Source organism: Phascolarctos cinereus, unplaced genomic scaffold (genome assembly GCF_003287225.1).
Source record: "Phascolarctos cinereus isolate Bilbo 61053 unplaced genomic scaffold, phaCin_HiC Scaffold_4;HRSCAF=312, whole genome shotgun sequence".
NCBI lineage: Eukaryota > Metazoa > Chordata > Mammalia > Diprotodontia > Phascolarctidae > Phascolarctos > Phascolarctos cinereus.
In genome coordinates this window covers 86,913,007-86,933,525 of record NW_027555847.1, presented here as the reverse complement: position 1 = coordinate 86,933,525, position 20,519 = coordinate 86,913,007, and the positions used below count along the sequence as shown (strand labels likewise).

The 20,519-nt window shown below is 48.4% G+C and overlaps 1 protein-coding gene across 1 annotated transcript in view; it reads right to left on the bottom strand.

The window, feature by feature from the left end:
- Nucleotides 1–4,550: 4,550 nt before the first annotated feature.
- The window catches only part of MST1R (macrophage stimulating 1 receptor), a 32,002-nt gene continuing 16,033 nt past the window's right edge, over nt 4,551–20,519 (bottom strand). The window contains 15 exon segments of the mRNA XM_020999111.2: nt 4,551–5,760; nt 6,416–6,552; nt 7,600–7,765; nt 8,280–8,389; nt 8,877–9,058; nt 9,532–9,612; nt 9,955–10,152; nt 10,236–10,337; nt 15,537–15,699; nt 16,248–16,394; nt 16,962–17,174; nt 17,427–17,520; nt 17,835–17,996; nt 20,009–20,145; nt 20,280–20,439. Coding sequence (XP_020854770.1) covers nt 5,430–5,760; nt 6,416–6,552; nt 7,600–7,765; nt 8,280–8,389; nt 8,877–9,058; nt 9,532–9,612; nt 9,955–10,152; nt 10,236–10,337; nt 15,537–15,699; nt 16,248–16,394; nt 16,962–17,174; nt 17,427–17,520; nt 17,835–17,996; nt 20,009–20,145; nt 20,280–20,439 — 2,383 coding nt within the window. The 3' untranslated portion in view covers nt 4,551–5,429.

Sequence of the window (20,519 nt, the reverse complement as noted above, 5' to 3'; positions counted from 1 at the left end):
GTCAAACAAAACACGTCTAATCTCTGTTCCCCATGGAAGCTTTTCAGATACTTGGAAGACAGATCATGCCTCCAATTCAGTTTCCTCTTCTGCAGACTAAACAACCTTCAACTGATCCTTGTATAACATGCCAGTCTCCAGTCCTGTCACAACATCCTGTTCTCTCTCCTCTAGTTTATGGAAATCCCTTCTAAAACAGTCCAGTATTGAAGCCCCAATCTCCAGACGTGGGTTCTAACTCACAGTGTGATCCTGGACAAGTCTTTTACCTTTCTACTTTCTTTGCCTATAAAATGGGGACAGCCTCACCTGCCTACAAATCTTAGAAAAATGGACTGGGGGAAAAAAGGCTTAATTGCAACTATTAATTATAATCATTACAATTATACTTTTCCTGCAGGCTCCACCCAGAAGTATGATGCAAATGAAATCCAGGCAGGATTCCTGACTTCACCCTCCCTCTGAAAGGTCTGGAGCACAATTTGGGAAGATCAGAAGATCCTGGGTCCCTTATTTCTTTGGTTAAGAGATAAAGTAGGTGAGTAGGGAGGGGTACATATAAAGAGAAAAGAAGAGGGAACCTTTAGGCTGAGCAAAAAGCCCTGCAGAGAGATGGTTGAAGCCAATGACAATTGATCAGGTTGTACAAATTCTGTTCATCTTGCTCCTACCCCAGCTGCTAAAACAGGTGTTTCTCTGTCTAGGGCCTTGTGGGAATTTCTCCTGTGAAAGGTAATAATTCCTCAACAATCTTGGGATCACGTGGTTTAGAGACAGAAGGGAACTTACAGATGACCTAATCTAACTCTCATCTTATAGATCTGATATTAGGAGCCCAGAGAGGGGATGGGACTAGCCTGAGAGGATGGAGCTAATGAGGAGCAGAACCAGCAATGGCTCTAAATGAGGTCCATGCCCTTCCCACATGCTTGAGTCCCATCTTGCCAACCAGAAGGACTTATGTCCTCTGGGTATCTCTCCCTGCCCAGCACAGTGCGGAGCACAGAACGGGGCATACAAAGAGGTTCTGGAAAATCTTGATGAGGAATTAACAGCCTGTTATTAAGGGCAGCATCAAAGCTAGAGCTAGGTCAGAGCTAAGCCCGAATTTATAGTTTAACGGGAAACTGCATTGTCAGGAGGATAGCTATTAAAAATGATAGCTGGAGGGCTTGGAGAGAGCTGGAGACCAGGCCTCATTCTCTTTTCATCACACTCATCCAGGATAGAGATGCAGCTGCTCCCCATGGCCTAAAGCAGCAGGCGACCTTCAGCCTTTGTAGAGCTATGCATCGATGGCCCCATGGCCTCCTTTCCCAGCCAACTTATATACCCGTGCTCCTGAACTGTGCTCTTGAGTACACTCAGCTGGTGAATGGTTGCTTCTGAGGATTGTTAATAATAATAACCGATAATTTGTTGTTCAGTCGGATCAAACTCTTCATGACCCCCTTTGGGGTTTTCTTGGTAAAGAAACTGGAATGGTTTGCCATTTCCTTCTCCAGCTCATTTTACAGATGAAGAAACTGAGGCAAACAGGGTGAAGTGACTTGCCTGGGGTCACCCTGCTAGTAAGCACCTGAGGTCAGATTTGAACTCAGGAAGACTGATCTTCTTGACTCCAGGCCTGGCATTCTATCCACTATGCCACCTAGCTGCCCTTGACAATTTATATACTGACTTAAAGGTTTTGAAAGTGTTTTGTAGACATTATTTCTAAGTAACTAGTTGATGCAATGGATGAAATATTGGGCCAGGATTAAATCTAGCCTCAGACATTTATTAGCTGGGTGACCCTGGGCAAGTCACTTGACCTCTGACTGCCTTAGTTTCTCCAACTGTAAAATGTAGATAATAATAATATAATAATAATGACTCACAAGGTCATTGTGAGGATCAAATGAGATATTAGTAAAGTGCTTCTCTGACCTGAAAGCAATAGCTATTAAGTGTCAGAGATGGGATTTGAATGTAGGTCCTCCTGACTCCAAATTCAGCACACTATACACTGTCTAGAAAAGGCTTTGGAAAATTCCACACCCTTCCCAGGCATGAGCAGACAAAGCTTAAGGGTCAGAGCCCCAGCACTAGAGCCCAAGCTTGGGTCCCAAATGCCTTAGCCTAAAATCCTATGTCTCACTCTGCCTCCTTCCTGATATCCCCAAAGAAGCCCAGAATGAAAAAAGGAATTCTCTTTGGGCTGAGATCGAGAAAGGCAGATGGTCTAACCCAAAGTCCCTCATGATCAAAAGTGGGCAAGAAGCCATTTGGTTCCTGGAGCCAGGATGGGAGGGTGTGGTGCCGTGGAGTCTCTAGGGATACAAAGAGAGGCAAAAAAAAAAAATGGCCAAACAGTCCCTGCTCCCAAGGAACCAGCTGCTCCTGGTCTAATGGAGGAGACAGCATGCAAACAAACATATACAAACAAGATCAAGACAGGATAAGTTGGGGATAGTTTCAGAGTGAAGACACTAAAATTAAGGAGGACTGGGAAAGGATTCTTGGTACAGAAGATGGGATGCTAGCTGAGACTTGAAGAAAGCCAGGGAAGGCAGGAAGCAGAAATGAGGAGGGAGAGAGTTCCAGGCCTGGGGAACAGCCAGAGAAAATGTTGCCACTCTAGAGATGGAGTGTTGAGTTCAAGAAACAATCACAGAGACCAGTGTTGCTGGATGGCAGAGTCCACTGGGGAGTAAGGTGTAAGAAGACTGGAGAGTTGGGGAGGAGCCAGGTTAGGAAGAGCTTTCCAAGATGGAGGATTTTATAATTGATCCTGGAGGTAATAGGGAGCTACTGGAGTTTATTAAGTAGGGGAGTCACCTGGTCAGACCTTTGGTTGAGGAAGATCACTTGGACAGCTGAGTTTATGTCACTCCCACTTTTCCCTCTTTGATTTGTCAGCCTCACCAGCTGTTAAGCCAGGTTGAGACCTAAGTCTCTGTCAGTGAAGGGTTTGTTCACTGCTGAGGACAGCCTAGGCCCTGACCCTGGTTACAGAACAAACCTCTGTCCTACCAACTGTCTCCAAAATGCCAATGATCTCACAAGGAAGGGTTTCAGCCAGGAACTGTGGATGGTTCAATGCACTTCACTCCTCCTGCAGGAGTTCAGACCCCACACCCTATTGACAAAGAGTCTGGGGGTCTTCTTATATATAACCTGTGACTAGGGCAATGCCCCCTGGTTAACTAGGATAATAGAATCAGACTTTTGCAGCTAGGAAGGACCTTAGAGATCAAGTCCCCCAGTGCTTTCATTTTACAGATGGGGAAACTGAAGTTTTCTTTCTTCTGGGTTTTTTGCTTACTGTCAATCAAAACAGGTTAACACAGAGGAAACCCAAGGTATGGGGTGTGGAGACGGGGGAAGACACAGCTGATCCTGAGACATTGTCTCTACCCAGACAGCTTCTGAGAAACAGCCAGGCTGTGCCAGGGATGAGAGAGCCAGGGGGTCCAGCCCAGCAGGAGATGTTTTATAAGTGAATAGTAGACTTTCTGAAATAGGTCTGGTGTGGCGATGGGGCAAGCAGGATGAAGGGAAGAAGAGGAGAGCTCCATGCTTTTTATATTTTCCAGTTATAGCCTTCTCTGCCTCACCAGCCAGCCTGAAAACCTCCCTCCCCCGTTTCCCCAGCAGACCCTTCTGGGGAAAGCAGCCATTCATGGGCCCCCAGTCCCCGCCTGGCCTGCTGCGCTGATGGCCTTGAGGCTGGTATAAATAGAAGTCTGAATGCCTTAGTTACAATGGATGGCTCACCCTCACCCTCCTCCTTCCTCTCCCAGGCCCCCCTCCCTACAGCTTCTCAGCCTCTGCCTCCCCCAACTCAGCTGAGACTCTGTGTGGACAGAACTGGGGTATGGTGCCTAGGCTAGGGAACCACAGACTGATGCCCAGACTTAGCCGGGGGAGGAGGGCCGATAGTCAGCATCCTATGGGCCCCAGGTCCAGAATCCCAAAATGTCAGAATGGGAGGGGCACCAAGAACACTGCATGTCAGAGGTGGAAGTGGCCACTTCAGTTCCTCTAGTCCACCCCCTGACTTCGCAGAGGAAGAAAGTGAGACCCAGAGGAGGGCCTGGTTCAAGACTGTACAAATGGCAGAGCCAAAGTCTTTAATCCAGGCCTTCTGACTCCGAAGGCCAATGTTATTGCCAGCATCCTCCCAGGCTCCCTTCTTTTTTTATTTTATTATTATTATTATTATTATTATTTTTATTTTTATTTTTAGGCAATTGGGGTTAAGTGACTTGCCCAGGGTCACACAGCTAGTTAAGTGTCAAGTGTTTGGTCTGAGACTGGATTTGAACTCAGGTCCTCCTGACTTCAGGGCCAGTGCTGTATCCACTGCACCACTCACCTGCCTCCCCTTCTTCTCTTCCTGTTGCCCACGTCCCTCTTGTTGGGGGAGAAGGCAGCTCCTAACCTGCTTCATTCCAAGTAGTGGCCAAGTGAATGGGAGGATGCAGTGGAATGGAGTCACTAGGGAGGCAAAGAGAGGCAAAAAAGCCAAGCAAGCAAACAAAAAACAAACAAAAACCAGTCCCCACTCCCAAGGAACTCATAATTTAATGACGGAGACAACATGTGGACACATATATATACAAACAAGACAGAGACAGGATAAACAGGAGAGTGGTATCAGAGGGAGGACACTCAGATTAAGGAGGACTGGGGAAGGATTATTCCTGCAGAAGGTGGACTCCAGAACAATCTGTATTTTCAAAGAAAGGCCAAGGGAGGGCACCGCATAACTTCAAATGAATGAAACTATAATGGTGGAAATTCAGGCAGCGGTGGGAGGAGCTACTTGGGGCCAGGAAGGACTCTCAAACACCCTCTAAGGCTAGCCCTTCCCCAGGCTGGTTGGACGTATAAAAAGGTCTCCAAAGAAATGAGGTGGTGATTACAACCCAGGGACCGCCTTCTCCTTGCCATTCACGCCCCTCCTCCTATCAGAGACAAGAAGGGAGATAGGGGGCCTGTGCTTTACCCCTGCTCCTCTGTAGGTACTAGAGCTGGTGAACGACAGCTCTGTGCCTCGGTTTTCACACCATTTGAAAAGGGTCATGTCCCTGTTCTTTCCTCAGAGGGAAGGAGGGGATGGATGACCTTCCCTGTCCCTTAATAACCAGGATTATAAGCAAGGAGCTGGGCCAGGGCTCCTGAACATGGACAGCAGCCACAAAGGGCCTTGAAATGTTTTGTTTGCATTTCTCCCTGAGCACCAAGAGCAAAGGAGCCTTGAGTGGGAGAGCCAACCGTGGGCCAGGCCAGGGGCTCTTTTTGTAGGCCCTGCTCTCTCTTCACCCAGTTTCCCTGAGCTGCCCACTCTGCGTTCCCAGGCTGGGCTCCCAGATCCAGGCTGTCTCCTCCTTTTGGGGAAGTCCTTGTCCCGACTCAGACATCATCCTTCCCAACAGCTGTTGTCATGAAGAGCTCTCCGGCGTGTGGAAAGTGAGGGGAGGGGCCGAGAGCGGCCGGGGACCCCCCCTTCGCTCGTAAGCCTCCTTTGCTTCAGCATTCTTCCCTGAGCCCTCAGGTTCTGCCTCTTCCTCCTCACTCTGGTCCAGCTCATCTTCAGAGCTGGGGCAGGGAGGCAGGATAGGGCCACACTCCAGGTTCACGTAGCCACTGTGCAAGTTGACGTAATGTTCACCCCGTAGGGAGGCCGAGACACACTCCACCTCCCTCACCAGCACCCCAAAGGCTGGCCGCTCTGAGGGGACAGGATCCCAGCACTGGAGCATCACTTTATACCTGGCAGAGGAGGAAGGAGATTGGCCCACACAATTGCCATCCCTCCCAATCGAAGCCTCCTACCCCATCTTGACAAGTGCATCTTCTCCCTGAGCCCAGGCCCCAACCCAAGTAAGACTAACTAAATACCAGATCTTGATGGGGTTCTTATGCATCAACCAGTCCCACCCTCTTTCTTTTTACAAAGGGGAAAACTGAGGCTACAAGATAGGAAAAGAATCACTCAAGGTCATATTAATTTAGGGCAGAGCCGGGTTAAATTCCAAGCGTCTCATCTCCCAGGCTAATGGTCTATCTTCCCACTCTATGACATGAGGCCTCATTTTGAATCCTGATCTATCAATCAGGCTATATGACCTTGAGCAAGGATTCTTCTGGGCCTCATCTCCTCCTCTATTAAATGAGGTGACCAGGTGGTCCCTAAAGGCCCTTCTGGTTCTGATCTATAAATCTCTGACTCCAAAGAAGAGCATTAGAATCATCTAGGGGGTGTCGAGTTTAGAGCTGAAAGGGACTTTTTCTAGTCCAACCCAGGAGGAAACGGAAACCTAGAGAGACCTGGGTATTCTGACTCCCAGCCCAGTAGCATCAGCCCCATCCCCTCTTCCCTCGAGTGAACTGTGCCCCACATCCCTAGTGCCCTCCTGGTACTCACAGGGCGTCAGGACAGTACTCAGGCTGGGGTAGGCGTCGGCCCTGTGCCAGGAAATGGGTAATGTCAAAGGGGTCGATGTTGGGATATGGGGATGCCCCTCGAGTCATCAGCTCCCAAAGTAGGACCCCAAAGGACCACTGGGGATGAAGAGGACAGAGTATTAGGAGAGTCAGTGGATAGCCACTTCAACTATTGTCTGACTCTGCAGGCTGAAAAGGGTCCTCCGAGCTCCCCACGGGATCCCCTGGCTATAGATGAGGTGTTCCCCAGGCTTACGACAGGCCTTATAACCTTTAAGTGGCCCTCTACGTTTCTTTCTCTCCTCCCCCTGGATCCTCAAATTCCATCCCCCAAAACTATCCTACCGAAGCCTTTGCTTTTGCTCTTCCACCCAGACTCCTTACAGTGAAACAGTCCCTACTTGACAGAGAGGAGAAACCGAGGCCTAGGAATGATAGCATGTGGGTTCCAGAATCAATCCCTGATTATCTGCCCGTGGGAGACAAGAAGGGAGGAGGTGAGTCACCTTGAGGACTGTCTGTGGCAACTGTATAATATTCATATTCATAACAATAATGACTCATTCTAGAGCACTGCGGTGTTTGCCAAGCATCAAGTGACCAAGTATTATCACCCTGACTCTGCCACTGATTAACTGGGTGACCTTGAACGCCAATGTACTTTTCTGAGCATCAGCTACAAAATCAGGGTACCATCACCTGTACCTCCCAACCAGAGCTCATAAGGCTGCTGGAAAGAAAGCACTCTTAAGGATGCAAAGGTAGGCGACGCTCCCGTCACCATTTTTAGCTTAGCCACGATGTGGGGATAGCCAGTGCCAAAATAAAGCAAAGGATTTACAGCTGGAAAGGACCTCAGAGATCCACTAGTCATTCTATAAAAGGGACAACGAAGGCCAGAGGGTTTAGTAATTTACCCAAGATCACACTGCCAGTAATTAGCAAAGAGAAATGAGATTCGGTGGTATGGCCCCTCGGTTGAGGTAGATGGATCTGGGAGGACCACAGATGCAGAGCTGAAAGGGATCTTGGGGCCCATCTAGTCTAAACCCTTCATTTTGCAGGTGAAGAAACTGAGGAAGGAAGGGAAGGGTCACTTGCTCAAAGTCAAACACGTAGGATTGTACCAGGCTGAGAGGAGGCACAGTCCATCCCACTTCTTACCACATCTGATTTGGTAGTGAATTTGTATGTCTGCAGACTCTCCAGGGCCATCCATTTGACTGGTAGCCGGGCATGACGGTGCCTTCTGATGCTGTAGTACTCCTTGTCTAAGATGTCTCGGGCTAGGCCAAAGTCAGCCACCTTTACTGTAAATGTCTCATCCAGCCTGGGGAGATAGGGGACAGGGGCCCCTAGTGTTTTAGTATAGGGACTGGGGCTGGCCTCTCTCCCTCCCCAACTATGGCTGGCTTGGGTCAGGTTCCCTGGAATGGAACCACAGAACTGGGAGGTAACTTAGTTCAACTCCTTCATTTTACTGTTAGAAGAACTGAGGTTTAGAGAAGGGATGTGACTTGATCAAGGTCACACAGTGAATATGTGGCAGAGCCAGGGTTCAATCCTCCATATCAGCAAAACTTCTTGGAGATTTGAAGGGACCTTTGAGACCCTGTCCACTCCCACCTTGCTCCTGGTTCTACATAAGGGAGTCAGAGAGGAGATCTTCCTAAGATCTCACATCGAGTTATTGCTGGGATGGGGGCTGGTGTCCCTGGAATCCAGCCACTTTTCCTTGGCACCATATTAAGACTCCCTGGCTCAAGTCCTGCCCCTCGGTTCTCTCTGCCTTGGCTTGGTTGCCCCCTTGTCTCTCCTGGTAATTCCCCAACCTGGCTCCTCACATGCAATTCCGAGCTGCGAGATCCCTATGAACAAATTTCTTCTCAGCCAGGTAGGCCATGCCTCGGGCCACCTGCAACCCGAAGCCAATGAGATCCTTCACTGTGGGGTTCTGAAAAGACATCACAGCAGTCACTGGGTAGAAAGGTGTAGTATTAGGGCCAGGTTCTCCTAGGATGCTCAGAGACTTTGCCTTTTGCTTTGCCTCTTAGAGATGGCCTGGGCAGCAGGATGACTGTATGGTGAAGTTTAGGGAGAAACAGACCCTCAAAGGGCTGTGCATGGAGAGGTTGAGTGGGGGAAGACCCCAAGGCCTATAGCATGTGTTGGAGACCTTGGGCAAGTAGGGGAAGCTGTTGGTTAGAGTTGAGGTCCTACATCAGGTCAGAAAGGAGCCCTAGGGCAGAGCTGTAGGCTTTTCCCTAGGGCCTTGGAAGAAGAGAACCTGGGCTCTGGCCAGGGAGCCATGGCCCTCTTGGCCTCAGGTGGATGGAGGCTGAGGCCTATAACCTCAGGGGTCACAGCGTCTAGGACTGACTGGGAGGAGCCGCAACAATCATTTCAGAAGGAAGGCTGGTGGTGGTCTGGAGGTCACTCACCCTTTTGGGGGAACGGATGAAGTGTCGCAGGTCCCCGTGTTTCATGTAGGGCAGCACCACTCGGGGGAGGCCCTCAGGGGGCAGCAGGATGCCAATAAGGGACAGGACGTGCTGGTGACAGAAGCTGCGCATAAGCAGGCCCTCCCTCAGGAACTCTTCCACCTCCTCCATCTCTGTGATACCTGCAGAACACTCAAGCTCTCAATCCAGCTGAGGCCCTGCTCAGGGAGGCTCTCCACCAAGGGAGGTCAGAGAGGACCAGCCCCCCTCCCCCAAAACAAGCATTCACCTAAACGTCTGCTCTGCTCCCTCAAAGACGGAAAGGATTGGAGTGTCACAGACTCTGGAGATGGGGTATTATGCCCATTTTACAGAGGGGGAAACTAAGGCCCCCGAGAGAGGTAGAGACTTGCCCAAGGTGACCCAGGCCGGGTGACTCCAAGTCCAGGGCTTCTTCCCCTGCACAGCAAGAGGAGAAGATGTGGTCCCTTCTTCCTCCCCTAATAATCTTCCCCGCCCCCTCCATTCCTCTCTCCACTGGGTATCAAGTAAAGACCTGACTGCAAAGTCAAAGGGATTCCAGACGGGCTGACCCAAGCACCACCCAACTGGACACACACACACACACACACACACACACCCTGAGCATACTCACGATTCAGTGATTTGATGGCACAATGGATCCGATTCTGGGAAGAGTCCACATATTCCCCATGGTAGACAATTCCAAAGTGGCCTGGGCATGGAGAACAGAGGGGATCCTAGTGAGGTTGGGAGAGGCCAAGGGCAGGAGAAAAGCTTCTCAAGGTACCAGAAAGGACCTGGCTTTAGCCCCTTCCCATTCCCCTGGGCTCTGAGGCCCAACCCTATCCCCCTGCCCTAAGTCCTCATGCCACCCCCCCCCCGCAAAGAGTCCAACATTTCCATTCCCCCAACCTTGAGCCCTTGGCCTGGCCTCCACCTACAAGATGGCCTTCCCAGCTGTTGACTTAGTCACCATCCCATCCCATTCCATTCCCTTCCCCTGGCTCAAACCCCTACCCTGACCAGACCACAAGACATCCTTGTCAGCTCACACCTTTGCCAATGATTTGGTCCTCATGTGTAAGGATCCGCTCTGGGGGAATGAGGACATCTTTCACCTCAGTCAGGAGGTCTGAACTCAGTTCCCCCACACAGATGGACTTCACCCTAAGGAGGGGAATCCCAGAAGTACTGCTGTTGCCTGTGGATGATGTAACCTGAAGATGGCCAGGTTCTCCTGTGGGGCTGAGGGCTGCAGAGAAGTGAAGAGGAAGGGAAATAATAAGGGGCTGAGGGAGCAGGCCCCCTGCCACCCCACTCCTTGTTATTACTTACCAATGCCGTTCCTGTAATCAGAGCCTGATCGGAGCAGGGGCAGGGAGACAGCTTGATGATTCCTGTCCAGAGACCCTGGTGGGTCCATGTAAAGAGAGATTTCTGTGAGAGCAACAACCCCTCTCAGAGCTATACTAACAACAGTGCACCACTACCCCCAACCAGTGGTGCAGGGCTTTCCACCCCAGAGGGGCGTGCTGGGAGGCAAAAGACTTAGATTTTAGTCCAGGCTACATTACAAACTCCATGTACAGCCTTAATTAAGCCATATCTCTCTGGGCATCAGTCTACCCATTTGTAAAAAAAGAAATAACCCACCTTCCCTGCCAGTGAGGGAAAGGGGCAGTCTTTTAAAGATGAACTGAGGGTTGCATCGATTAAGGCATTTCCCCCCAACATATAAGCACAAAATGATAATGAGGCCTGTTCTTTTTTTTTTTTCTCTTTCTCTAAGAGGGGAAAAGGAAGGAGCTACTTAGTTGTCAATCAGGAACATATGAGTCAAATCCCAAGAACTCATTAGCAACCGGGAGACAGTGTGACAGTGGTGAAGAAAGTAGGAGATTTGGAGCCAAGGGACTGGGGTTCAAACCCTAGCTGTGCTAATTAGCACCTGTACCTCTTTGGGCCTCGGTTTCTTCTTCTGTAAGAAAAAGTTGAACTTAGACGACCTCTTATGTCCCTTCCATATTTAGATCCCTTTATTGACTAAGAGGGAGCCCTAGGCAACTGGAGGTTGGGATGTATCATCTTCAAAGGGCCCCAGCCATTCTCTGGGGAGATTTTCTAGACCAGCAAACTACCTAAGTCTCCTTTTTATGGGGTGGTTCTTTACTACTCTGCTATTTTGTGTTTTCCTGGGACACTAAAAAGATTTCATAGCAGGAATCTAATCCCTTGCCAGTAAACCCAGGCCTTATGTTATTGTGTGTTCTTCTCCTGGCTCTTCTGAGCTGAGGCCACGACTAGACGATAGGGTTCTCTCTCTGTCAGTTGGTCATCCGATCGAGTGACTCACTAGACATTCGTCTCTCTACCTTTCCTATCCTCAGAGACTCCAAAGCACAGATCCCAGCAGTTGGCTCTCCCCTGTACTTCCAGGTGTATGGAATAAAGGTTTTGGCATCTTTCCTGGTGGCATTGTAGACATGCTTTAGAAAAGCCACACACTGAGTCCACTGATGCCTCAGTGGCCATAGCAGATTCAGCAGGGCACAATTAAAATGCTCAGGTTGAAGAACCCCTGGGAGATGGATGCCATAACATAATGCTAGATTTCTTCATTTCTTCCAGGCTAAGCATATCTTTGAGCAACATAATCTCAGAATCTCAATCTTGGTAGAAATACATGTTGGCAGAGAAGGCATATACTGAGATAGACTTCCCCCATCCTACTTTGGCAACTATGGAAATCATAGTGGCTGCTGGTTGGGCAGCTATGCCTGCATCCAACAGGGGGATCAGCCTGTCACTCTTAGGACACAGCTACCATTGAAATGAACTGTGCTGAATGTTATTTTGGGCCCCTTCCAGAGATGAAAAACCAATCTTGGCTTCACAAGCCTATGCTTGCTTATATTCCCCAGGTAAACAGCTCACATCCCTAGTTGTACTTTCCTTTGAACGCTCCAGGTACACAGATTTCATACTTCCTGTGCATTTCTGTTCCCTTTTGGAGCCCACAGAACCATTTTGTGCCAGATTCAGAGATCCTCTTGGCTTGGGGTGCCCATAATCACCCAGGGGGACTTTCATAGCCATGGACTGGCAGGCTTAGATAGGGCTAATTGCCTTCTCACATAGTATCACAGGATCTTAGCTAGAAGGGGTCTCAGAGGTCAACCGGCCCAGCTCCTTCATTGAAGCCAAGGGAGGTGAAATGATTTGCCCAATGTCACACATCCTATGTAGGATTGCTTATCTTCTGATATATAACCTCATGGTAGAGTTCCAACAGCTACCACTTCTACAACGGGTGTATACCTTCGCAGGTGTTAGCTCTGATCACTGGCGGTCACCATTACTCAAAAACCCATTCTCTTTTAGCTGGGTTTACCGGCTGTCATTCATTTCATATCGAGCTAGAAGGCCTGGCCCAAAGCTATAAACTTTGCTTCCACCAACTGTACACTCTCCAGAGGAAGTCTCTGGTTCTTTGCCCTGCTTCTGTCTGTTAGGGGTCCTGTTTCCTCTTGTCACAGACCAACATCAGCAGCCCCCACCATCCAGATAATTGTCATTTCTGATCCATGAGGATTCATGGGATGGGGCATCTACATTCACATTGGTTCTTCCTGTCAAATAATGCACACCAAACTCAGAAATGGCTGGGGCCACAGCTGGTGGCATCCAAATGAGCACTTGTCAGAATATAGGTCAACAAGTTGTTTTCTGTTCTTATCTGAAATTAGCTCTGTACAAATAGTCCCAAAACATTTTAGAGACAGTCCTCTTCAAAGCCAATCACACCAATTTATGCATGGGAAAACAGCTCTCCCTGTCCATTGGCAAATGCAATTGGCTTCCAGTGATCATTGATCTTCTGGTACAAAACTGCTTCCCAGGTTATCCAGGCAGGAATTAGTGTGTGACGTAAGAGTCCTGCAGGGTGCATAAGGCAAGTTATCAAGTCCATGTCACTTTTCTCATCCCAGCAATTGCCAAAATGTGCCAGGCAGTCTGGGCTAGGTCTTCTTCCCCTCCTTCTCCCCTTCTGGTTATTTGGCAATGATCAAATTTTCTATACCACCAGCTTAGGGAGGGATATGGACTATGGGGCCTCAGGATGATACCATTCTTCTGAGTGGTTCCTGAGTGTCCTTCATCTCTGAGAAAGAGATTTTCTAGAATTGTTCTCAAAAAGGAGGTGGGTGGTGAGCAGGGTCCCCTGTGCACATGCTGCATCTCATTCATACAATGAAAACACTTCATGCTGGGTTTCTTCCTTAGATAACCCTTCTACTCTCCCGACATTGGAAAGTCTCTGACATTGAACTTCTCCAGACCTGCTACCAAAGATGTTGGGGCTCAGAACACACTCTAGGGTCACCACTTGCTCCAGTCCTTGGTGTTTTTTGCCAAAAGTATCCCCTTGGTGTTTTTTGCCAAAAGTATCTTGTATCATCCTAAAAAGTTCTACACAGGAGGCACAAATGATGGAGATTTCCAGATATTGCACCCTAGCTATCTAACTGTAGTTATGCACTAGGACAGGTATTCATTCACATATCCAGTGTTAATCCCTCCTTATGCATATGCCCCAGGATTGCCCTGGGAACAGTGGGGAGGGATTTACTTGCTACATCTCATGTATCAAAGTTCTCTATGTATCTGTTTTTCTTGTCCCCTATCTAGACCGTAAACTCCATGAGGAAATAAACCATATCTTACCTAAATGTATATCTCCTCCAACTTGTCAATCAACAAGTATTTATTAAACACTTATTATGTGCCAGGCATTGTGCTAAGCACTGGGGGATTCCAAGAAAAAGCCAAAAGCAGTCCCTGTCCTCAACGAGCTTACATTCTAATGGCAGAGACAATGTGTACATAAAAAGTCACATACAACACATCCACAAAGTAGGTAGCAGACACTAGCAGGTGGGGACAGTGAGGTGTGGGGAAAGGCTACCTGCATAAGGTTGGCATTTGGGCTGAATCTTGAAGGAAGCCAGGGATTCTAAGGGTTAGAAGTGAGGAGGGAAAACATTCCCGGCATGAGGCTCAAGCAATGCAAAGGTGCAGAAATAAGAGGGTCATGAGAGGAAAAGCAAGTAAGTCAGTATGGATGGACCTTTGCATGAGTTAGTAGAGGTGTGAGAAAACTGGAAAGGAAAGAAGGGGCCAGGTGGTAAAGGTCTCTGAATGCCAAACAAAGGAGCTTATTATGTTTTATGCTAGTGGTAATAGGGAGCCATTGGAATTTATTGAGTGGCAGGGTGGGGGACTAGGGGGGTGGGGGGAGGGTGACATAGTCAGACCTGCATTTTAAGAAGAGCACTTTGGCAGCTGTGTGGAGGATGGATTCGAGTGGGGAGAAATTCATTCTGCACTCAGTAGATACTTAATAATTTTTTGATTGATTGATAATAGACATGCAAGTTTTCTGAGTCATCATGCACAGCATAATGGGTGCTATCATGAATTATAATTTTCCATTGTTAGATTCTGGTCCCAAGGGCATAGACTTAGAATAACAGGACCCCAGAGCTGGCTGAGATCTTAGAATGCAGAACACAGATTGTCAAACCTGGGAGGGACCTTAAAACCCAGAACATAAAATGTCTAACGTGAGAGGGGCCTCAGAACCCAGAACACAGAATGTCAGACCTGGGAGGGGACTTGACAACATAGAACAAAATAAAATGTCGGAGCTGAGAGAGAATTTGGAGATCATACAGTTCAACCTTCTCATTTTAGAGATGAGGCAACAAAGTCCCAGATAGGGGAGGCGACTTGTCCAAATTTACCTGGAGTCAGTGGCAGAGACAAGAGTAAAATGCAATTTTTCTGACTCCCAAATCTGGGGCTTTCATGAACTTTTAGATCTAGGCTGGGGGGAGAGGGAGATGGGGAGTGTAACAGGGTGAGACTAGAGATCTCTTCCTTCAGACTCAGTCTAAGAGCTGAAAGGGACCTCACCTCCGAGGGCGACCTGAACCCAAGCAGGAATCTCTTTAATAATGTGCCCAACAAATGCTTGGAGACCTCCACTCACCACCTCCTGAGACAGCTTATTCCTCTCTGGGAGGGAACAAGCATTATTAACTGCTTACTAAGTACCTACAAGCATTGTTAAGTGCCTACTATGTGCCAGGCACTGTACTAAGCATTTTTCACAAATGTGATCTCATTTGATCCTCACGACAGCCCTGCAAGGTAGGTGCTATTATTATCCCCATTTTACAGATGAGGAAGCTGAGGCAAACAGAAGTTAAGTGACTTGCCCAGCTAGTGAATGTCTGAGGCCACATTTGAAGTCAGGGCTTCCTGACTCCAGGACCAACACTCTATCTACTGCTCCACCACCTCGCTGCCTCTAACTATTGGGATGTTTTTACTCACAGAGGCAAAATCTACCTTTTCCATTCCTATCCTTCTGTCTAAATTCTGTCCTTTGCCACCCATGTCAGAACCACAAAAGTATAGGGGCCAGACAGTTAAAACCATCATTCCATCGGGCCCATGAGCACCAGTAGGGATGATGCCACCCAAAACCTGTTCAGTCTCCCAGATTGGTGGGGGTTGGGGGGTGAACAAAGGTAAGGGTGAGGCAAAGATGAGGTAGACAGAGAGACTCACCCTGCCTCTTAATCTTCTTCTTCCACAACCTGAAAAGCACCAAGGATAGGAAGCACACCACCAGCGTGATGACGACGATTAAGAACACAACGATGAAGACTTGTGGGAACTGGGAGCGTTGTATCACGTCCCCAACGTGCCAACATTGCCCATTAATGCAGACCTAGGAACCGACCAGACCCAGCTCAGACCACCTGGGCTGGGAACCGAGCCTTGGCTTAGCCCCTGAAATACTTCCCACTTCCCAGTGGTCTCCCCTTCACAAAGACCCTCCTTTGGGCCACCTTTACCATCCAACCATTGCTAGCCCACTGGTAACTTGGACTGTAGCCCTGGTTTCCCTGGATTTTCCCTGGATTTCAACTTATGTTATTATGGGGGGGGAAGAATTTAAGCCTCCATGCCACTCCCCCAGTGTGCCTTCCCCATGTCCTGATGACGCTGCCCAAGACTTGCCGTGATCCCATTGTTGGGGCTACTGAGCAAAATCATTCCCTCCCAGGTTGTAGAAGATCCGAGATGGTAGAGGTGAGTCCAGGGTTTAGGAGCCCAGTATTCAAGAGCTTAGGCCTCAATTGTTCTCTCCATACTCCTAGAAAATAGCTCTCCAGTTCTACCCTTGGACTGGGAATCCGAGGTTCAGAGAGACAAAGAGTGGCTGAGACCCCAGAGTCCCAATCCTTCAGCCTAGGTGCCCAGAAAGCTCCCTACCTTCAGGGGAACTCCATGATGGGGGATGTGCAGGGTAGGAGGAATATAGCAGATCACAGGGATATTCTTCAGGTTGGTCCGACAACTCTGGCCACCCACAGTCATGTTCACATCCATGCAGGAGGCCACAGCGCTCAGTCCAAAAAACTGCAGGGAATCCCATCCCCTTGTGAGCATGAGAATATGTGTTTTCTACCCTACTTCTCCAACCAAGCCCCTTTTCTCCACAACCATTTGGCTCTACCCAAAGCCACCTCTGGTTCCTTCTTCCTTCTCTGCTTCCCATTGGCTTTCCATTCCCAGTAGGCCAGGGCTCTCCCTGAGAGCCTCCCAGATTGATTTTTTTTTTGGTAAAAGAACCCATTCTTTGCCTCATTTTTTTACCTAGCCTTAATCACCGAATAGGTGTTGCCTCAGACATACTGAGACCTGGGAAAGAGCTTAACTTAAAAAGGCCAAGGCCTCCCACTGCATCTGGGGCCGTCTCCAGTCATCCTGATTTATATCATGGCTCCGGAGGAGAGAGTAAGGCTGGTGACTTTGCACAGCCTTGCCTCACTTAAATGCAATACACTTGCAAGTCACGACCTCTCCTTCCTGATGTCATAGTCCTCGTAGAGAAAGAAGGACAAATAACAACAACAAGACAACAAAGACTCAAGGGTCCAGGAACTTAAGCCTCATCTGCTTCGATTCTCCAGCCCTCATACCAACCTTTACTTCCACAGTGCCCTGCTCAATCTTCAGAGGACCTGGCAGAGAATGGAGTAGGGGCTTGGGGTAGAATGGGAAGTTGGGGCTGATGTAGAGGATGGAGCCATCCCCACCGATGCTCAGATTGCCCTGTACCTGCCCCGGGCCTGGCAGATTAGTATAGTCAGGAGCCAGGCACACACGTTCAGTGGAGAGAGTCGTACTGTTGCATTCCTGAGGACCAAGGATAGAGAGGCTTGTGGGCTGGTCAAAAACCTAGCTCTTGACCCAATATATAAGGGAGGTCTTAGCCCCTGGAAAGGTAGAGAGGCACCCACCCTCCACTTGACCATCTTTGGGGAATAGCCTTGGCAACATTTCTCATTACCTAGGATGGCGATTGAAGGCCAGCATGGTTTACACATGTTAAAGTGGAAAGGAAGGAAAGGAAAAGATCTCAGAGGAAAGTACTAGTGGCCTGCTCACCAGGTTCTCCATTTCTGTGTGCCCATCTGTGAAGGTGGTAGTCATCCGCCAGATGGCATCCAGATTCTGGCCCCGGATAGTAATACGGGAGCCACTAGGGAAGGTCAGAGAAGGAGACTTTATTTTCTACCCTCCCATCTCCCATATGAATACTCTGAAAACCAGGAAGGAGAGGTGGAATCAATTGTACCTATGAATGCCCAAGTCAAGGGGAGAACTAGGGCCTACCCAAAGGATTGTGGGGTCCTGGGAAGACATAACCCATAGGGAAGCATGAGCCTAGACTCAGGAGTCATTGATCAGCTCTCAGTATCCTTTCAGGGACTGGGAGCCCAGATTCTCATTTAAGGGAGGAGAGGGGAGAGAAGAGAAGAGGGAGAGTAGATAAAGTGAAAAATGGGGACTCACGGATAGCTGCAATTAGGGGAGATGCTGAAGATTTGGGGATTGTTCCGATACTGGAAGAGCCAAGGGGTAGGGATCTGAGCATCCCCAATGTACAAGCTGATGGAGACGTTGGCCTGGTCCCCTCCTGGGGGCGTGCTACACTGAAGCTTCTCTTCATCCATTCTGGGAGGAGATGAGAGGAAGGAAAAGATTGAAGAGCTGGGAGAGGGGGAGTTTCAGTTGGGCTGCCTGTCCTGTCCTGATCCAGCTCCTTCTTCCCTCCTCCTTCTCTCTGAGAACCTTTTCCTGCTCCGGGCTGGATCCCTCTTAAAGTTTCTACTCAGCCATCATCACCACCTCCTCTGTGTCTTGTCTGACTCTCCCACTTGTCTAACAGGGTTAAAGAACCACAGCATTCTTGAGCTGCAAAGGGCCTGAGTGAATTTAGTCTGATGCACAACTGAACAGGAGCCTCTACAACAGCATTTATATAGCATTTTAAAGTTTGCAAAACACTTTACTTCTCATTTGATCCTTACAACAACACTCTGAAATTTATGCTATTATTGTCCATGCTTTAAAGATGAGGAAACAGGATGAGAACTATTAAAAGTCACTTGCCCAGGGCCACATGGCTAGTGAGAGTCTGAAGCAGTATTCGAACTCAAGCCTTCCTAATTTCAAGTGCAGTGCTCTATCCATTACACCACTTAGTATTCTTCCCAACCACTCTGCAGTATTTGGTACAGAGGACCACCATCTATCTTCTCCTGGACACTCTTTCCTCTCAAGGTTTCCTTTGGTCTCCTGGTTCTCTTCCCACCTGTCTAACTGTTTCTTCTCAGCCTCCTTTGCTGGTCCATTGTTTGTATGCCTTCTCCTAACTGTGGCAGATATCCTGAGGCTTTGTCCTAGGTCCTCTTCTCTTCCCTTTCTACATTTTCTCTTGGTGCCATATCGACGCAGATGATTTCCAGGTCTATATATCCAGCCCTAGTCTTTCTCCTGAGCTCCAGGGTTGCAGCAACTACCCATTCAACACTTTAAACCAGATGTCCCGTAGACACTTCCAACTCAATATTTCTAAGACAGAACTCACCATTTTCTCCCCGAAATTCACCCCTCTTCTGAACTTCCCTATTTCTGTCCAGGGTCTCACCACCTAGTCCCTCATGTTATTGTCACCCTCAGCTCTTTACTCTCCCTCATCCCACAAATTAAATCAAATTTTGTCCTCCAAAACATCTCTCTCATCCAGCTAGCTGTTGGACAGGATAGAGCACTAGACTTCCAAGCTGGGTGGCCCCAGGGTAAATCACTTAACCTCTGTTTGTCTCAATTTCCTCATCTGTAAAATGGGGATAATACTAGAACCTATCTCCCCGGGTTGTTGTGAGAAACCAATGAGATCATAATCGTAAAGTACCTAGCATAGTACCTTGCACGTAGTAAGTATTATATAAATGTTAGCTATTATTATCATGATTCCTTTTGTTTTCCAGAGCCACAACCCCAGTCCAGACCTTCACTGCCTCTGAATTGGTCTCCTAGCCTCCAGGCTCTTAACTCTCTAATCCACCCAGCTTCCGAATGATATTGCTAAAACATAGATCTGACTAAGTCACTTCCTTGCCCAAGAAACTCCAGTGGCTCCCTAGTACCTCTAGAATCAAACGCAAGCTGCTCCGTAGGGCATTTTGAAGCGCTCCACAACCTGGTTCCAAACTATCTTTCCAGCCTTATTACATTATTACTTCCCTTCATACACTCTAAGTGCAGTCCAATTGGCTTTCTTGCTTTTTCTCAAATATACTATTTGATCTCCTGTTTCTTTGCCTTTTCATAGGCTGTTGCTCAGGCCTGGAATTTACTCTCTCCTACCCTCTGATTCTTAGATTCTATTCAAAGCTCAATGTAAATGCCACTAGTTTTGTATATAAACTTGTAAATGCATGTGTGTGTACACATTATCTCCCTACAGTCTTCAGATAGAATGCAAGCTCCTTAGGGCAAACGAATGATTCATTTTTGTCTTTGTATTCCCAGGGCTTAAGCACAATAACTGGCACACAGGAGGAGCTTAATAAATGCTCATTGATTGACTGCTTGCCCCAAAGAAAAAGAATACATTAATAGCAACAAGTACCCTCCAACCATTCCCAGTCACCACCATTCAGTGCCAATGCAGTACTCACTTTTTAAGGCGGCACTCAGTACCGTTAATCAACACCCGATGACTGGACCCCACATTCAGGTTTTGCCCTCTGATGGTGAGCTCAGTACCACCAGCCCAAGGGCCAAACAAGGGCAAAATGGATGTCACCACTGGCTCCTACTCAGGGACAAAGGAGAAAAGCCCAGACAACACCTTATCAGCAACTCAACACCCAATACTTGGGGTCAGTCTCCCAGCACATCCCTGTCACCTTCCCATTTTCACCCACAACAGTAACAAAACTGACTTACCACAAAGGAGAAGCCGCTCAGGACAGAAGACCCATTTAGTTGAAACTGAAATTTGGAAGCTATCCCAGGGACGGTCAGGGTGACTTTGGCAGGACCAGGAGCCTGGGAACTTGAGGCCTCCAGCAAACACTCTAGCTGTTCCACGTAGTCCTTCTTGGAGCTTGGGAGGTCCAGGGGAAACATCAGGGCAGGTAAAACCCTCCCTCTCCCCAACTTCAAACTCTCTCAACCTGCATCTTA